At 45.6% G+C, this 18,140-nt stretch overlaps 1 protein-coding gene across 1 annotated transcript in view; it reads right to left on the reverse strand.

Annotated features, from left to right (window-relative positions):
* Positions 1–1,089: 1,089 nt before the first annotated feature.
* The window catches only part of HS3ST3B1 (heparan sulfate-glucosamine 3-sulfotransferase 3B1), a 43,364-nt gene continuing 26,313 nt past the window's right edge, over positions 1,090–18,140 (reverse strand). Inside the window, exon 2 of the mRNA XM_033091451.1 lies at positions 1,090–5,519. Within this exon, the coding sequence (XP_032947342.1) occupies positions 4,901–5,519 (619 nt within the window). The 3' untranslated portion in view covers positions 1,090–4,900. The remainder of the gene's footprint in view (positions 5,520–18,140) is intronic.

Here is an 18,140-nt window from a genome sequence, read left to right on the forward strand (position 1 = left end):
TGTGATCAGTGTTTCCCAAAGTGTGAGAAAACACACAGTGCTACCAGATGATGGAGGACAGGTTGTTCATATATTCGGCACTGGTGGACTCAACACCAAACAGCGTTGGACAAGTCATTTTTCTTAGTCTCTTCCATCCTTCATGGCGAGATGCAAGTCTCAGGTAAGTGCTGGCCTTCGGCAGGACTGACCTTTGCAGGCAGAATAGGTGAGCCTAAGGTGGATGTGGCTTGAGATGAAGCTAGTTAGAAATTAATAGCATTGCTTTGTTTTCTTGTGTTTTTATGATCAGTTCCTTTTATGGCCAGAGATAATGGTTTTTCACCTACAATAATGTTTCCTTTTAAATGAAGTTTCATTTATGCAAAATGAATTAAGTCCTAGAGACCTACTGTATACCATGGTGCCTATAGTTAATGATACTATATTGCCTACTTAAATACGTTTTTTAATTAGTATTTCAATGTTTTGTGTTTCTTTTTAAGGAGGGCGCAGCTCACAGTGGCCCATGTGGGGATCAAACCGGCAACCTTGGTGCTACTAGCACCATACTCCAAGCAACTGAGCTAACCGGCCACCCGTGCTACTTAATATTTTGCTAAGAAGATAGACCTTATGGTAAGTGTTCTTATCACAAAAACAAATAAGAGGGCGGGAAGGAACTTTTGTAGGTGATGGACATGTTTATGGCATTGGTTGTGGTGATGGTTTCATGGGTGGGTGTGTACCTATCTCCAAACTCACCAAGTTGTATACGTTTTTTGTATGCCAATCACACCTCAATACAGTGGTTAAAAACAAAAAGTCAGAACTTTTGGGTTTGAGCATTAATTTATTAATTTGGTGTCAGCTACTTTAAAACACAACAAATGTACCAAAATTAAAATAAATCTCAAATGAAAAATTAAAAAAAAATTAAGTGAAACAGTTAAATGTTTAATAACAAAGAATCATCATACAGATGATATATTAAGTCACAAGAAAACAGAGTCATTTGAGACAGGCTAAAGATACAGAAAAAGCCTCTTGTGCCGGCCTTTTCTACTGTATCTCAAGGATAACAATCTCTAAATAACTGACATGAGACTACACTGCAAATGTGAGAAGGGTACAAATCACCCAGACACCAGTGCTCTGCTTATACCACACCTGTGTGATACGTGCCCTGCACATGGCAGCCCCCATGCACCTTCCCTGGCAGGAACCCGAGCACTGAAAGGCTGTAGCACTGTGGCCATGGTGCTCTACGAGTCCCGGTAACGGACAGCACTTCCTGTAGGGGAGGTAGGCTCCTCCAGGTGGTATGCGGCCTCTCACCCATCTTGTAGCCTCCAGAGTCAATCACAAAAATTTACCCTAAATATTGGTGGATTAATGGATTTTGAATTGGACCCCTTACAGTCTGAAAGAGCAACCTGCCCTCAGAATGCCTTTGTGTGGTATGTAAGTGTGTGCGCATGCATGTGATTAGTTATTGAATAAAATATGGCTTCCCTGTCCACCCACAACACATCATAAAACAGAAAAGTACCCATAAGTTGGTAAAATATATTTTATTTATTCATACAAAGAAATAGTATGAATTACCAGAATTTCATTTTTCTAGAAACATCTTTCTCTGTGTAAAATTAATTTGTGTTATACATAGGACAAAATACTCGATTTAATTTTTTTTTTTTTGTACATATTGGCTATTCTAACATCCAGGTTATAGAAGACACACTGCTAGAATTTGCACAGTATTTCAGATTACGGGGCTGAATGAAACTCAGTCATAAATTAATGTTACAAAAGTGAAAAAAATCTAACCACACCTTTAAGTTTTATTGACCGTCCTTTTTGATAAACTGAAAAGAAAAAAATGACATTGATTTCTGTGTCAGCATTTTAAATACATACTAAAATGCAACCTTCCATTTTCCTTTCTTACGAAAATATCCTGGCAGGATCTGAAACTGTTTCTCCAAAGGTCTACGATGTATCTGTCACTCAACATGACTTCCAAAGAGAATCTCATGAGAAGACGATTTCTGTTCCTCCATCATCCAGTTAAGTATTTATTACAGTTAAATACCTTTTCAGGTACCACCTACCAAGTTAACAGACTACTATACAAATGCCTCAAAGAAAGCATGGAGTAGATAGGAACAATAAAAACCATCAATTTTTTTGTTCATATTTTTGTTTTTTAATGAGAAAAGAAACAAAACTACGAGGAATAAAGTATTCCAATGACTAGCAAGCTTTTCCTGTAAACTGGAAGAAACGAAAAACATGTGCGAGGACAAATTGCCAAAACATGAAATGGTGTCTGTCTTCTAGCAGCTAAAAGTTAAGCTGGTGGCCTTGCAGATTGCTAGAACAGGAAGAAACCCAAGGCTTAATCTGATGTGTTGCCTAACTTCTCCAGGAGGAAGACATGGGGGCTAGGCTCTGTAATAACTATCACACGGTGGGGTGTAACCTGGGGACCGATGCTGTGTCCGGATCAGTCAGGAACTATACGCTATCAGACCCCTGTGAAGAGATGCACAGGAAGTTTGGTTTATTTGTTTTATATGGAAAGACTTGCTCTAGTCCTTCAGTGCTAATTATCGACATCTGTTTGGATTCAAGGATTTGACCCAGAATAGAATCTTGACCCACTTCAGTGTTTATGACTAAATGACCCTCCTTCTATCTGAAAATTTCCTGTTTCAGTTTTAAGGCAGGGAATAAACAACTTAATCAAAAATTGTCCAGCTTGGAAAGAGGGCAGGGACTTGAAGGAGAAAGAAAAGCTCAGGCAATAATATTTTCCACCCGCTTTGTTGCAAACCCTTCTCTGAGCTTTCCTGCGATTCTACCTCATGACCAGGTCAGAGTATGAGAGTGGCCAGAAAGCGGACAAGGAAGAATGAAGTGCAGGACGTGGAGACTGACTTTTACTTTGAGCAATGTGATGCTGTAACTGAAAAGCGGTGTTCTCAGTTTTATTTCACATGAGCCTTCTGACTGGAAAAACACATGATCAATTAGCACCCTTATACAGATGCCTTTGATACCCAAGCAGCAAGAGAACCACGCTATGATTATGGCGTTTCCCTAAGTGCAGGTTCTCGACTACTGGGTAGAGGCAGAAACAAAGCTAGGAAATGAACAGAACATCTCAGGAATGCAGAGCCCCCCACCCCACCCTCCTACACAGAACCGACATATAACAGTTTTGCTGCTAAGCATCACCTAGTTAGATGTGGGCTAAAACTTGTGGGCAAATACAAACCAGATTATCCACAAGAACTCACTTAAAGACCAGTGACATCTCTGATCAGTTTCTGAAGATAAATTATTTTTTCACGTAAGTTTTCTTCCTCTGTCAGGCTAGTTATCCCTTCCAACAGACATGTGTCCTTTGTAAATATCACAACCCAACCATTTTGACCATATGTATACCTTCCCATACATTCCTTGATGAATGTGTAACTCAAATAACAATTATGGTAGAAGCATTCTGGTTTAGAAAATTAAGGATAAAGTGAATATGTCATTATGTGATATTGCTATGTGGTTACCCGACGGCCACTAGCTAGTCATCATAAAATATCCCCAACTGCTCTCTCAGCAGAGAGGTATGGGGAGAGCCTTCTGTATCAGTGGCGACCCTTCTGCAAAGGCTTAGCTAAACCGAAGGACAGCTGCACAAGTTCAGGTTCAAGTGCTCAGAGGCAACAAGGGGCCCGCTTACCTAGCCTGTCCTTCCAAGGACACTCCTGGTTCTTGCTGTTTGGCTCTTGACTATAACAGACCATGTTGTCGATCTGAGATGAGCTAGGAATTCCAAGGAGAAAAGTTCTAGACATCAAGCAGGGGGCCAAGGATTCCCTTCCTCTGTCAAGCCATCTGCCCTTTTGGGGGCTTTCTCTTTTCTTCCATTGAGGGTGCCAGCCTACTGGGATGTGCCCCACATGGCTGGCTCTGCACCTAGGAGCACCTTGGTAGATGCTGATGGCATTGGATGCACCTGACCCCATTGGGTCTCGACACCCGGCACCCTTGGTTTGTGCCTGTGGTTCTGCTATCCTAGGGGATTCTTTGGTGTGTCAAAGCAGAGCTGTCTGCCTGGAGAACGGAGCATGGTGCACTCTCATGCAAATTAGAAGAGACCATCTTTATTTCTAAAGCAGCACCCGCGCATCTCACACACATGAACTGGGACAGAGGGAGCTAACATTTGCATACACTTCAAGCTGGTTAACGAACCAGGGATAGGGCAGAAGAGGATGCAGGGCCATCCTTCAAACTCAAAATCTGAAGTAAATGGACCCCAGCACGCAGGCTTTAAAAGGATATGGATGTCCCTGCCGAGGCAGTGATTCCCCCATGTGCCTGGCAGACTTGGGGGGGGAAACCTAGCATGGTGGTCTGGCGTCTACATCCTTGGCAATGGCATCATATGGCCGAGGAAGCTGCTACATGAGGTCTCACTTTCAGAGTGCAGCACTGCTGAGGCAGCTCAGTGCTCCTATGAGGTACACAGGCAAAAAGAGAAATGGAATCTGGAATATGAGACCCAAGACACAAGAAGATGGCAAGTGAATTCAGACAGCGATCGAAGGCTGCATACCCGTAACAAAAAAAAATCTCAAGTTGTGCTTTTCTTCTTTTTAAATATTATGGGTGGAGGGAGGGGGAATGGAAGCACCATCAATTGTGAGGAAAAGAACAAAATATTAGTTAAACACTTTGGAATGTTAACAGATTATGAAGCTAACTCTCTAAAGAGCGTGGCTAGGCAGCTTAGTGAATTAATTGCTCATGAATTAAAAATAAATTATTATAAAATAGATTTCTGTACATTTTACATACATATACTCTCTCTCAATATATAAGCCAAGTGGTAAATTACACGGTCCGGGTGCCTTCAATCCCAGCCAAAGTCGTGCCCCGTCATCTGGTAGAACTTGAGGTTGAACGGCCGGTAGAAGTCCCGCAGTCTCTGCACCACCTCGCGGTCGATCTCCGGGTGGGTCCTGCCCTTGGTCTTGCCCAGGCAGTGGGGTTTGCTGCTGCCCTCGGCCTTCTTCAGGCAGGGGAAGCCCTTGGTCTTGTTGAAGTAGAAGTGCTTGTCGGTGATGATCCTCTTGAGGCCCAGGAAGTCCTGCACGCGGCCCAGCTCGCCGGCGGGGTCGCTGATGAGCCGCTCCCCGCTCACGAAGAGCATCTGGCCGATGGGGAAGTGGCGCAGCCAGTGCTCCAGGTGCTTGGCGTAGATGCCGATCTGGATGGCGCTCCACGACGTGTCGATGAGGCCCGTGGTTCTGTTTTTGAACGTCAAGCTCTCGAAGGTGGGGATGTCGGGCCTCTTGGAGAGCGTCTGCGTGTAGTCCGAGATGGCTCTGGTCACCGGGTCCCGCACCACCACGATGAGCTTGGTGTCCTTGGACATGGCCGAGATGCGCGCGGGCGCTTCCCGCGTGACAAAGTAACTGGGCGTCTTCTCCATGGTGATCTGCCCTTCCAGGGTTCTCGGCATCAGGTCCCTGAGGAAAGCAAACAGAGCAAACGCGGGTCAGACACCTCTTTGGCCACACCTCTCAATGTCAACACTTCTAACCCTCTCACCCTCATCACTGGGAACAGTTGTAGAAACATTAAAAAAATGCAAGAATTTTAGAGCTGAAAGGTACATTAATGCCCCCTCTGAAGTTTGGAGGGCAGACACCGTCTACCTGAAATATAAAGGCACTTGCATCCAAGGTAAAATGCATAAGACAAGATTCTCTAAGATCCTCTTGTGGGTTTCACCTCTCCCTACTTCTCAGGGTATCCAGCTTTCAGATGGTCCCCAACACCTGATAGCCTTTGGCCTTTGGGTATGTGCCTTTCCAAAATAACAGCACCTGGGCTCCCAGAGATTTCTCTGCCCGTAGCCCTCACTAGATTGCCTTCAGGTGCTCACTCAGGAAGCCTGGACAAATGTGCTATGGGCACATGTCACCCTGGCCCAGCCAGGCTGTGCTGACTTTATCACAGTGACCACTGACAAAACATACCCGAAAAGCATACCCGAAGACAACAAAACACACAGCAGCCAAAAATTTGGGTGAAATCAGAGGACGTATGAACTAATACAAACTTACCAAGAGGAAATTCCCAAGACACAAACTTCCAAAAATACTTTAGATTCTGTTTGTTTGTGCTTTTTTTTTAAAAAAAAAAAAAAAAAAGACTTGTATATCTATGGCAACATTAATCAAGCAAAAGTATGTAGACAAACTTGTTACAACCTATAGTAGATATAGGCCATGACAACTGGACCAAAACGCAGTTTGTGGTGGCAATTAGCACTAAAAAAATAAGAATCAATGATGTGAGACTGTGCCTTATTTGCTCTCTGAGCCTCAGTATCCTCATATGTGTAATGGGAATAATTCCTCCTACTTCATTCAGCTGTTATGACGTTTATAAAACTGAAGCACTTTGGCTTAACAGTTAAGGAATGTGGGCTTGGCGGTCAGGCTGCATGGATTCAAATCCCAGGTCTGCCACTTACAAGCTGTGTTACCTTGAACAACTTACTTAACCTTTCTGGGCTTCTTTTCTGCATCTCTAAAAATGAAGAAGCTAATACCGACCTCATGTGAGTTTAATAAGAATTAAAACAGTTAATGATCATCATGTGATACATAATCATTATGATAGCTTTCAATACAGTTTATAGCACATGGTAGGACCAAAGTTGAGCATGTGTGTGCACACACCCGTCTGTATACAACCAAAGGAGATGTGCTAACAATTTCAGTAATTGGACACTCAGTTGTGGTCACCAATGTACAATTTTCCATTAGCAATGAGATAGAGATTTCTGATTGATTCTTTCCTGGGCTCAGGAATTTAAAAAAAAAAAAAAAAAAGACAATTTCCACATCATTGTCGACCAAATATTTACCTCTCCGTAAGATATTCTAAACGTCCAGCTTCAAGCCATTTCTAGTCCACTGAGACCACAACTCCTATATTGAGCACATTTATGGAAATGATGACATAAACTCACTGTCGCACCCAGCAGTGAGGGCAGCTCCCTGGAGAGCACTCCTTCTTCACAGCCAGGAGTGGAAGACGCTTTCTTTGAAGGAAGACTGCCTCTGCAGCACGGCAGCCACCCCTGGCTTAAGCTAAAGCTGGATTGACCCACTTTGTCCATTAACCACTTAGATTGATGCTGCAGTGTCATCAGGCTCATGTGACGGAGGATTAAAGATAGTCCCCAATCTCAACTTATTTTGCATTTCACTCAAAAGCAGGTTGAGTCAGATAAAGTCCAAGTTTTCTTCCCCATGTTAAGCCATCTGCAACTGGACAGTGTTACCAGAGTGTAATATCCAGAATCAAAGTGTACACTACAACTGAAGGAAACCCACCCACCCCCCAAAGTTGTTGACAGCCGTTGCTGAGGAATGGGTTTGGGTCTGTCCTCAGAGTCCGTCTGACCCAGCATGGCCTTTTGAAGCCAGGCCACTGGTTTTACTCAAGGCATCTCCACTGATTAGGTGTGTGACCCTGTGAGGGTCACACGCCTGTCCGTGCCTCAGTTTTCTCATCAGAATCATGTGAAAAATGATGGCATCCGCCTCCTAGCGTTTTTGAGAAGACTGTAAAGTTAACCTCGGTAACTGTGAAGGTAACATGCCTGGTGGCTAGTTGGTGCTAGAAAATGTTCTCAGTGACCTTCTGTTGACAGGATCTTGGCAAGGAAGTAAGGGAGCAAGGTTTGCACACAGGTCCTCACACGGTTCTATCCTGCAGAGAGGCAATGGGGAAGTCTCGGCTCCTGCGAGAGGTAGAGGGGCAGGGCACTGGGCTCCACCCTCAGCCTGCTTGGATTCCAGAACCATCTCTGAACCTTTGCTGCCTGCGTTTCCTCAACATCCTTAGGGCCTGGCAGGAAATGAACAAAACAGCTAAATGGGCAATTGTGAATAAGAAATCACATCATAGGTCCGGTAAAAAGGACGTGGGAGAGCCTCACTATTCTCAAGTCCAAAGGCAAAGCCTCCTCGGCTATAAACAAAGACTGAGCTGTGGGCAGATTTCCTGTGTTTGACTTCCTGCTGGCCACTCAAGCCTTCTGGGGTACCAGCTCCAGGGGACCCCTCTCCCCAGAACACGTATGTCAGAAAGCACTAATGAGCCTCAGGCATTTCCTTCATTATCCAATAACAGCCAGGGAACCACTGCTGTGACACCAGGACTTCTCGGCCCTTGTCTATTGTAGGACCCATGGCCACTCTCCCTTCCACGTGCTTGGATGTGGACAGTGAGTAGCCGCACAACTAGTCTTTCCATCATTCAGCAAATGCCTCTTGAGTCCTCTCTGCCCGATTCCAGGAGACACTTCTGTGGCAGGTGAAAATGGAGCAGAATTTGCCAGCCCAAAATATGTCTCTTTGGCATTATGATTAGTTTAGGCAGATTATTTTAAAGAAACAGCATACATAAGAAAAGTTCTGAGTAAAAGTTTCATTTTGTAAGAGACATTTACCTTTATAAGGGAAATCTCCATTTATGAGGGTTGTGTCCGCTCCCACCCCCAGGAAGAAGACGTGAATTTTAATCTGTGTAACAATCATACCCTTGTTTACTGTGATTTTCCTGGTCACCTACCCAGCCCCCAACACCTTTCTTTTGTCTTTAGTTGGATGTATTTAAGGTGATGGCTTGGGCCATTTGGGGGAGTTCCTCAGTTTTCCTGGGTCTCTCTCATGTGTACAGGAGGTTATATGTTATTAAAGTTTTGTTTGTTTTTCTCCTGTTTATCTGTCTTACATGGGGATCCCAGTCAAGAACCCAGAAGGGTAGAGGAAAAATTATTTTTCCTCCCCTACACGGGCACTAGCCTCAGATGGAGCCTGCATCTCCCCCAATATACCCCTGTGGGGAGCACAGCACAAACTGAGCAGTGTGTGGACAGCTCCTGGCACAGAACCCTCTGGGCAAATCCCCTTTCTTCCCATCTCTTCCTCCACTACCCCACCCGGATCCCCACTCCCGGCCTGGAGCAAACCCCCTTTCATTCGCTTCCTGGGTCCACTTGCTTCTTCCCATCCCTGGCCACACACTCTCCGGTCCTCAGTCAAAATCTCTCTGAGCACCACAGTGACTCAGAGGACAAAGGGCAGAGAGCGAGACCACTCACCTGGGGCCTTGTATGCTCATCCCAGCAGTGGATCCAGCCTCAGGTGAGCTTCCTGAGCCAGCAGGGAGGCTGTAGGTTAATTGAGCTGCTCGTTATGAAGCCATTTCTCAAATTGATAGTCATAGCTAATAATTATGCAGTGCCTGGAGCTTGCAGAGGAACTTTCACAGACGTTATCTGATTTAATCCCTCACAACAAGCCTTTGGGGTAAATACTGCAGTCCCCAACTTACTTATGAAGAAACTGAGGCTAAAGGAGACAGGGTGACTCGCTTGGAGTTGGGTCACTGGCCTGCAGGTCAAGAGCTGGGACCTATAGTCTGCCCCTGGGATGCTTCCCCTTCCATTCGTCACAACGCTGTCCCCCTCAGCCTCCTGTATTTCTCCTTAATATGATGAAGAGCACATAGAACCACACTCCTGTCCTCTCGGTAAAGAGGTACCTGTATTTTTTTCTCTTGTTTACAGATTAGGATCTTAATAACAGGTATTTCAGTGATAGAATCAGATGACTGCAATCGTAATTGTTCAAAAATGAGTCAGATTTCATTTAAAACAATAGACCTCTTAGGTTCACATGCTCCTGCTGTTAACTGTATATTCTGTGAGGCCTGGAATCTCAGCAATCATTCCAGCAGTCCTCCCGCCAGCATCTCCTGACCCTGAGCTCCTCCCCTCTTTACCATGTGGGCAGGAAGGGACACCTCTTTGGCACCTGGCACATGTCACCAATGGGTACTTGCGAAGCCATTGGAGCTGGACAGTATCTCTAGTGCAAGCCGAAGGAAGGCACATGCTCACCCCGCATCAGAAGGGTCCCCTAGGACAAGTCTACGGGATAAGAACCAACAATGCAGGTGACACTCATGACAGAAACCAGAAAAGATGCCACTTCTTCAGTGAGACGTACGGGGCGAGGCAGGCTTGTCACCCCATTTTGGCCAGGGGAGGTCGAGCCCAGTGAACTTCCAGGAACACCAGTAATCCCAAAGAGTGGGGCCACAGAACAGGAAGCTGAGAACGAAGAGGGTTCGGAGAGCGTGTTTCAGGCTTTCTACAGGTTTGAGGATATACATGAGAAAGTGATGGGCCACCTCTGTGGCAGTCTCAGTCCTGGGTGCATGTTGAAATCGCAGGGTGCTTTAAACTAAACAACGGGCCCTGCCCCAAACCAACTGAGTCAAGCCTGTGTCGGTGGAGCCCCCAACACAGAATCTTTCAGTATTTTAATGTGTGGCCAGGATTGGAAATAATTATTCTGGGGTATGTGTCATGTACATCAATCATTTATTCTGCTGATATCTGTGGTCACCTAAGAGCAGACACTCCTCTTAGTATAGAGGGCCATCATGGTGGAGAAAACAACACTGTGACTGGAACTGAAAATTGTTCAGTTAATCCAAGACATTATTTGAGTCATAGGACCACAGTTAAGCCTAGGGACTAAGGGTCATACTTTCTCAGCTGAAAGCAGACCAGGTTCCAGAGTGAGTGAGGGGTACGCCCCAGTGGTCTACAAACTTCAGAGAACAAATAAAACAACCAGCACAAACCAAACACAGTCAGGTTAAATGCAAAGAGAAGAAAAGGATGTCTGTTGCCCTTAAGCGTGCATGCGCACACACACGATAGTTATCAAATACAAATCGGGCTACCAGCAAAACAAAATGAGGCAAACTGAAGAAACTCAAAGATGAGGCCATCTGTACGTGTGTGATAATGAAAGGCTCATGATGCATCTAATTCTTTCATCATCAAAAGTTAGATAACATCTGCCTTACCACTGCACTATACGCCTGAAGCTGATAATATTGTATGTCAACTATAATTTAATATATATATATATGTACATGTATAGTCACGGGATATGGAGTACAGCATACAGAACAGAGTCAATGGAATTGTAACAGCTGTATACGATGTCAGAGGGACAATAGATTGGAGGAGAGGGGGTATCACTTTGTAAGGGGTGAAATGTCTAACTATTGCATTGTTTTGTACACCTGAAACTAACAAAAAAAAAGTTAGATAACATCAACATAAACAGAAGAAAGGAAAACAAATAGGTGAAGAATAGTACTAGCACTAGATTATCTGATTTATACTTTTGCCAAAGTTCATAGCTTAAAATGAAACTAAATTCTCTTTATAAAAAATATCTCATGATGTAACACGCTGATTTCTGCAAATAGAGATATCCCTTTGAGAGATAAATTTGCAAAATACAGTCTTCATTTTCTGTATTAAAATTCATTTCAGTTTTAAAAAAAAAATATCATGAAACTAGGAGAAATTAAAGTCAAAAGTGACCATTGGGCCCTTTTCCCGTTTTCTAATCTTGAGGCAGGGTGGATAAGGAGAATGGCCAGAATCCGCTTGGAGGATTTGGCATCTCCAACCCCAGGTCCCAGAGCTCACCTCTCCCTGTGTCTTTGCCAGACTAGAAGTCAGCTGAGGAGGTGAAGTTGAGCCCATGCCCTGCAGAGTCAACTTCCCACTGGGGACTGGCTGTTACAGGGCTTTGGAGAAGCACAGCATTTACAACTGAACATCCCAAGTCTCCACGGGCCCTTACATGTCCCTCGAGAAGCAGACAATACTTTGGGCCCGAATAAATAGGAAATTCAAAGGAACCAGAGAAGATCTAAAAAGCGCTATAAATCTGATGTTTTCCAGTAGCAAACAGTGCCCTAATTTTCTTCTTCTGCTCCTTTCTTTCCTCAGGTGACATGCCTGATTCCGAAGTCCAGCAACTTAACTTACTATTTGAACTGGCAAATTACACAACAAGAAAAAAGGAAGATGACTGAAATGGGTGTAACATAACTCACTACAGCCAAACAGATGCTGAGACATTTATGCAAAACAGATGCTAGAAATGGATGAACTTCAGAGAGGAGACTAAGCTGCAAGCCACATCGGGTTGGGGTAGGCCCAACTCCCACTGTGACTGAGGAAAACTAAACAGAGTGGAGGAACATTCGGCCACCCCTGCCCCCTCTCCCTTTGGGAGAATGACTTCCTTGCCTGGTTGCAGAAATACCCCACATTTTCTGGACTCCAACAAAGAATATTTTTTTTCTTTTTAAAAATCTACTTTTTTGGGGGGCGGGGGGCAGACGGGTGGCTCAGTTGGTTAGAGCGTGAGCTCTGGGCAACAGGGTTGCCAGTTCAATTCCCACATGGGCCAGCGAGCTGCGCCCTCCACAACTAGAATGAAGACAAGGAGTTGCCACTGAGCTCCCGGGCGGCCAGAGGGCTGTTGGTTGGAGCGCGTGCTGGTTCGACTCCCACAAGGGATGGTGGACTGCGCCCTCTGCAACTAAGATTGAACACAGCAACTGGACTTGGAGCTGAGCTGCAACCCTCCACAACTAAGATGGAAAGGACAACAACTTGACTTGGAGCTGATGGGTTCTGGGAAAAACACACTGTTCCCCAATAAAGTCCTGGAAATACACACTGTTCCCCAGTAAAATCTTAAAAAAAAAATCTACGTTTTAACCTACTATATAGTAAATAATCATTTTTGGTGTCCAGTTCTATGAATTTTGACAAATGCACACAATTGTGTAACAACCGCCTCCACAATCAAGATATAGAACTGTTTCATCAGTCCAAAATCTTACCCTTGTGCTATTCCAACAAAGATCTTACAGGAAGCTATTTCCACAGGACAAGTCCCCTCACAAATGGCCAGCGGCTGCCCAAATCCTTCTTTTGATACTGTTTTGAGGAAAATATTGGTTGAAATGAAAAATGGTCAACAGGGACTTAGAAATTTTGACATAACAGAATTCTTTACTGTTGCTTAAGAAAAAAAAAAGGACAAGTTGTTTTCATGAAGGTCTCTGTTAGTCTTCCACTTCTAGGTCTGCTCCTAATTGGCATGTGTCCCCCTCGCCACATTCCTGACTTTCTAGGTCTCAGCTTCCTGGCCAGTAAATAAGCATGGCCGAGGAGGTCCAGCGGTCTGCCCATTCTGGTAAAGTGCTCTGATGAAAATCCCCAGGGCACAGCCAGGAAACTGTAATGCTGCATCATCTTAAGATTTTCCTCCTACAGAGCCCAAGTCTGCCTCTGAGAATTCCAAACACAAAAGTGCAGCAAGGAAAATCTTTACAAACAGCAGAATCAGGATTTCTAGGAAGGTCACATCCCTCCTCTCTATCATGCAAAAAAAAAACAAACAAAAAAACAACCCCAAAACAAAACAAAAAACCCCCATCAAACTTGTTCCTAGTATCTATAGTCCCAAATCTGTTTAGGAAATAAGGATGCCCTTTCAAAAAGGTAAAGCAAGTGTCTTTTTTTTTTTTTTTTTGAGACTCCCATAAACCTGCTAAAACCAGTATCAGCAGCAAAATTCAAAAAGCACTGGGATCCCCAAGGAATAGGAGAGAGGGAGGAACTAACAGGCAGAACACAGAGGATTTTCAGGGTAGTGAAAATACTCTGTATGATACTATAAAGATGGATACGTATCATTACACATTTGTCCAAACCCACAGAATGTACACTACCAAAGATGAGCCCTGATGTACACTATGGACTTGGGGTAATAATGATGTATTCATGCAGGCCATTATAACAAATGTCCCACTCTGGTGGGAATGTCGACAGTGGGGAAGGCTTGGGGTGGGGCAGGGGGCATATGGGAAACCTCTGTACTTTCTGCTCAATTTTTGCTGTGAACCAGAAACTACTCTAAAAAATAAAATCTTCCTTATGAACGATGGTCTTTTCCTAGGGGAAGAATGGGGTCTCACACCCTCACACCTAGACCACCACATCCGTGCACCATTCTCATCATCGTCATTTCTTTTCTTTTCTTTTTTAAACATAGGACTTTTTTAAACAAAGGGCAGGTCTTCGCAGGATGGGAGCGAGTTCTGACCTCCGGAGGAGACAGACCCCTACTTGCCCGCGTTGAGCGGTTCTGCTGACGGAATCCCCACGCAGGCACATCTCAGAGAGGTGCTGGACCTTGCTGACTGGCTTGGACTTCTTGACAGTTGCCACTCTTGGGGACCTCGGTCCAACGTCCTTCACATTCTCCAGCACCATGGTGCAGTGCCTGTCAAAGGCCTTCATGCAGCCCAGGTGCTTCTTGTTGTTGCAAGGGTGGATGAGCACGTGGGTGTTGTTCTTGACTGACTGCACGACCGGTGTTAAACGGCTACTCCTCCCGCTTCCGCAGCTCCTCTGGAGTCATCTCACTCTTGGGCAGGTGGAAGAGGCTCATGGTGGTAGGTGGCAGTGCTCTCTGACCGCTCCCGTCTCCTCCGTGTGGTCTCTGCCTCTCACCATCGTCATTTCTTAACACTCATCTTCCTGGGCAACTTCTGGCTCAGGGCTCTTCCTGGGATGCAGGGAGTACGGCAGCTTTGCCTCATCCATACTGGCTCCTTCACCCTCAACCAGTCAGGGGGAAAGAAAAACCTTCCCTCCTAGGGAAAACTGAGATTTGTAAAAGATAGCATGTTTGAACCTGAGACATGCAAGACAAGCAACGGAATATCAAATTTTCTGCCTTGTAAATCTTTTTGAGAAAAAGTCTTATTTTATGAAAGGATGCCCTTGGGATGCTGAGCTTTCTGACTATTGGCCAGAATTGGGGCTGCCCAAGCCCCTCACTTAGCATCTCTTCTTTGGCACAAAGGCCTCACGGTCCACCTTGCCTAGTCCCTAGGGGAAGAAGTGAGGCACTTGAGAACCAGTGTGATAGAAGCAGGGGCTTTATTTTAGGCTCAGCAGTAGCTGAATGTTTCAACCTCCCCACCACAGGGAGGTCTAGGAAACTCACCCAGTTGGCTAACTTGAAAGGGTGGAAAGGGCAGCTGAGGGTGCGGAGGGGAGGAGACCCGAAGGGAGACATGAAGGGAAGGTGACATGGAAGAGAGGTGATGCTGTTACCGTAGGCAGAAAGAAGAGGGCGGGCGGGAGAGAGTGGGGAGGAAGGGAAGGAGCAAGTGTGGGAAACGAACGAAGGAGCTGAGGTCACTTTTAAGAAAAGCTGTAGCTACCAGACTGGCCAGAACTGGATTCTGGCAGCAAAGAGCAGATCCAGGACACCATGTTGCCCGTCAGGTGAACTTTAGCTAATTACAGTGGATTATAATATTATTAGCATGGCAGCCAAGAAAAATCTCCACCCCATGTCGCCATGACAGTTCCCACAAGGGCCAAATAAAGAAACAAATCCCTCTTCCCGACAGGAAGGAGTGGTCAGCAGTGCCACCCCTACATCTTGAATATTTCGCACCCTCATTGTAAAGATGATAAAATCCTACACTTCTTTGTTCTTTGGAGGCAGTTGCTCTTCTCCTGGGCCTGCCCACTCTCACGCCATCCTGAGAGTGTACCATACCTATTTCCTTTGAATAAATCTACTGCTTGTTTGGCTTTGTTTGCGTTGCTTAAGTCTGTGTGTCCTGGAATTCCCTTTTTCTCCAGTAACAACCAGTTCCAAGAAGTGAACTCCGAAGCTGCTGGATAAGTCCTGGAGGGGTCAGATGTGGCAGGCGGTGGGGAGCGAGTGTCCCCTCCAGGTTTCATTCGGCACTTGGTACTCCAGGCCAAAGAGTTAAAGCATTTTCAAAAGAAAATCCAGGGGAAGAGAAAGAGCTGGCCCCAAGGCCACCACAGTCCCAGTCACAGGCGTTTCTGTAGTGACAAGTGAGGGCGAGCCTATCCTTACCTTCCCTAAAGACCGGGTACCAACCCTAAATATCCACCCAAATTGGCACCCAAAAACCTCCCTGGTGTCTTTCTACCTCTCACGACCTTACACATTACAGTGGACTTCAGGGGTTGAAAAGACAAAAGCTACAGCCTTATTCTCTCTCCTTTCTTCTCCGACGGGAGGAGACACCCAGGGACAAGAGAGAAACTTTTCCTGGAACTTGACTGTGGACAATGACAGAGGAACCTCAGCCTGCTCCTGAGAGTTGTAACTTGAACTGTCAGTTGCAACTCTGGGAAGTTTCTTCTTTAAAGCAGCTTTCTTCCCAGGGGAGGCAGCAGGAGGGTGGGAGGAAGATGTGAATGAGCCTGGCCCCATCTTATCTGGAACCTCCTTCCTTTGGTAGGAAGCCTCAAAGCTCACCAGACTGGAGCTCCCCTTCAAAGGGCCACATCTCCATAAATAATTATCTCCATTTGGGGGAGATGTTTGCATATCAAAGAACTCCTCTGGGAGGGTTTAAAATAATTTAAAATGAAATTGTAAATAGTCTGTTGTTCTCAACGTCTCTCTGGTCTTGAAGCCGGAGCAGTGGGGCTACCGGAAGTGATGTCATCATTCATTACAAACTTTGTTGGGTCTTTTCTCTCTCCCGCCCCCTTTTTGTAAGGTAATGGGTAGGAAAGAAGAAAAATCACAAAAGATGGGCTCCCCCAGGCCTCCCCCTCTTCCAACCCTCTCTTCTTTCTTCACTCCCAACCCCCCACCCCCACCACAAGGATTTGGCCTCCATTGTCCTAGAATTTCAATACCGCTCAGAAAATGAAAAGCCTTTGAATACCATAAGGGGGTGGGGCGCAAAAGAGCATCTCGCTCCTCTGGGTCAACTCAAGATTCCTTTCATTTTGGCCGAATCCTCTGTTATAGACCCTGCTTCACAAAGGCCTGAGTTCCTGTTCCTGGAAGGGGCTGGGGCCAGTGGGGGATGGAGCGAGGGTTTCAATTAAAAGCTAATAGCCTTTTGTGTATGAGCTCTCTGGGGCACTGCTCATGTTTATTGGACCTCACTGTGTGCCAGGACAAATCATGTGAAATCAGAGTAATCTGTGTCCGCTTCCTGGAAAAAAAAAATTTATCATTAGAAAGAAAGAAAGAAAAAAGTTTTCAGGGAAGCGGACTTTTTAGAAAGTAAAATCAGCCCTACCATTGGGCAGAGGAGGGTGGAGCAGAGGACCCAGAAAGGAGAAATGGGCACCAAAATCCAACTGCAGAAAGGCTACAGTTGAAGCGGTTCTGCTCCTGCTTTGACAGATTCTTCCCTGGGTAGACCCGGCCAGCATTTTGTCTCTGATCAGTGCTGCCTTCCTGGTCTGGGACAGGCTCCTTTTCCCTGGGGCAATGGGAATCTCAGCTCTGTATAGGTTACTTCCCTGGCAACACAGGGTCAGCCCCCGCCCGCCCCCCTCCAGAGTTGCACTCCCTCTAAGTTTCACAGGGTCCTGTGGTCCTCTCCCAGCTCTCCAATTCATCCCAAGAAAAGCTGTCTTCTCTCGTGCCCTGGCTAACTCTGAGTCACTTAGTTCAAATGTTTGTAAACAGTCCTTCACCGTAGAGCTTCTGAACCACTCAGCTACGCCAGTCAACACAGAGTGGATGAAAATCACTACACCCCACAGGGAAGCCAGGAGAGAACAAATGGGAAAAGGGGGAGCGGGGGCTTCCTGACACTCAGTGAAAGCACAGTGGGCACTGGGCACATCAGGTTCTGGGTTCTGGTTCCTGCCCTGCCACTGACAAGACCCTAAGACCTTGGACAGACACTAAAGCTTTGGACTCCGTTTCCCTCTGTACAAATATTAATGTATTGGTTTAAAAGAGTGTTCTTCAGCTCTAAACTTCTATATGCTGACCGTTACAATCTCCACTCTCCCACCCCATCCCTATTCTACCTCCTCCTTCAGCCAGCAGTAGTTTGACACAAGTTGGCAGGGATAAAGTAGATCCTCTATAATATTTGATGATTGAATATGTACAAACAGCATCTCAGGGGCATTGGTATAGACCAACGCCAAGAGTATAATTTAGATAGAGGTCAATGTCAATTGTACCCTGTGGGGACAGAGCCAGGAGTGCAGTTTCCAGGCTCTCGGCCTCACGTGGAAAGGTGCTGGCTCAGGTAGTAAATGGCCATCAACTGTGATTGGATGGCCATCAGCTGTGGCTAGTTGGCCGTCAGCTGTAACCAGTGAGCCACTGGCCACTAATATAACTGCCGTGGCT

This window comes from Rhinolophus ferrumequinum, chromosome 21 (assembly GCF_004115265.2).
Source record: "Rhinolophus ferrumequinum isolate MPI-CBG mRhiFer1 chromosome 21, mRhiFer1_v1.p, whole genome shotgun sequence".
Classification (NCBI taxonomy): Eukaryota; Metazoa; Chordata; class Mammalia; order Chiroptera; family Rhinolophidae; genus Rhinolophus; species Rhinolophus ferrumequinum.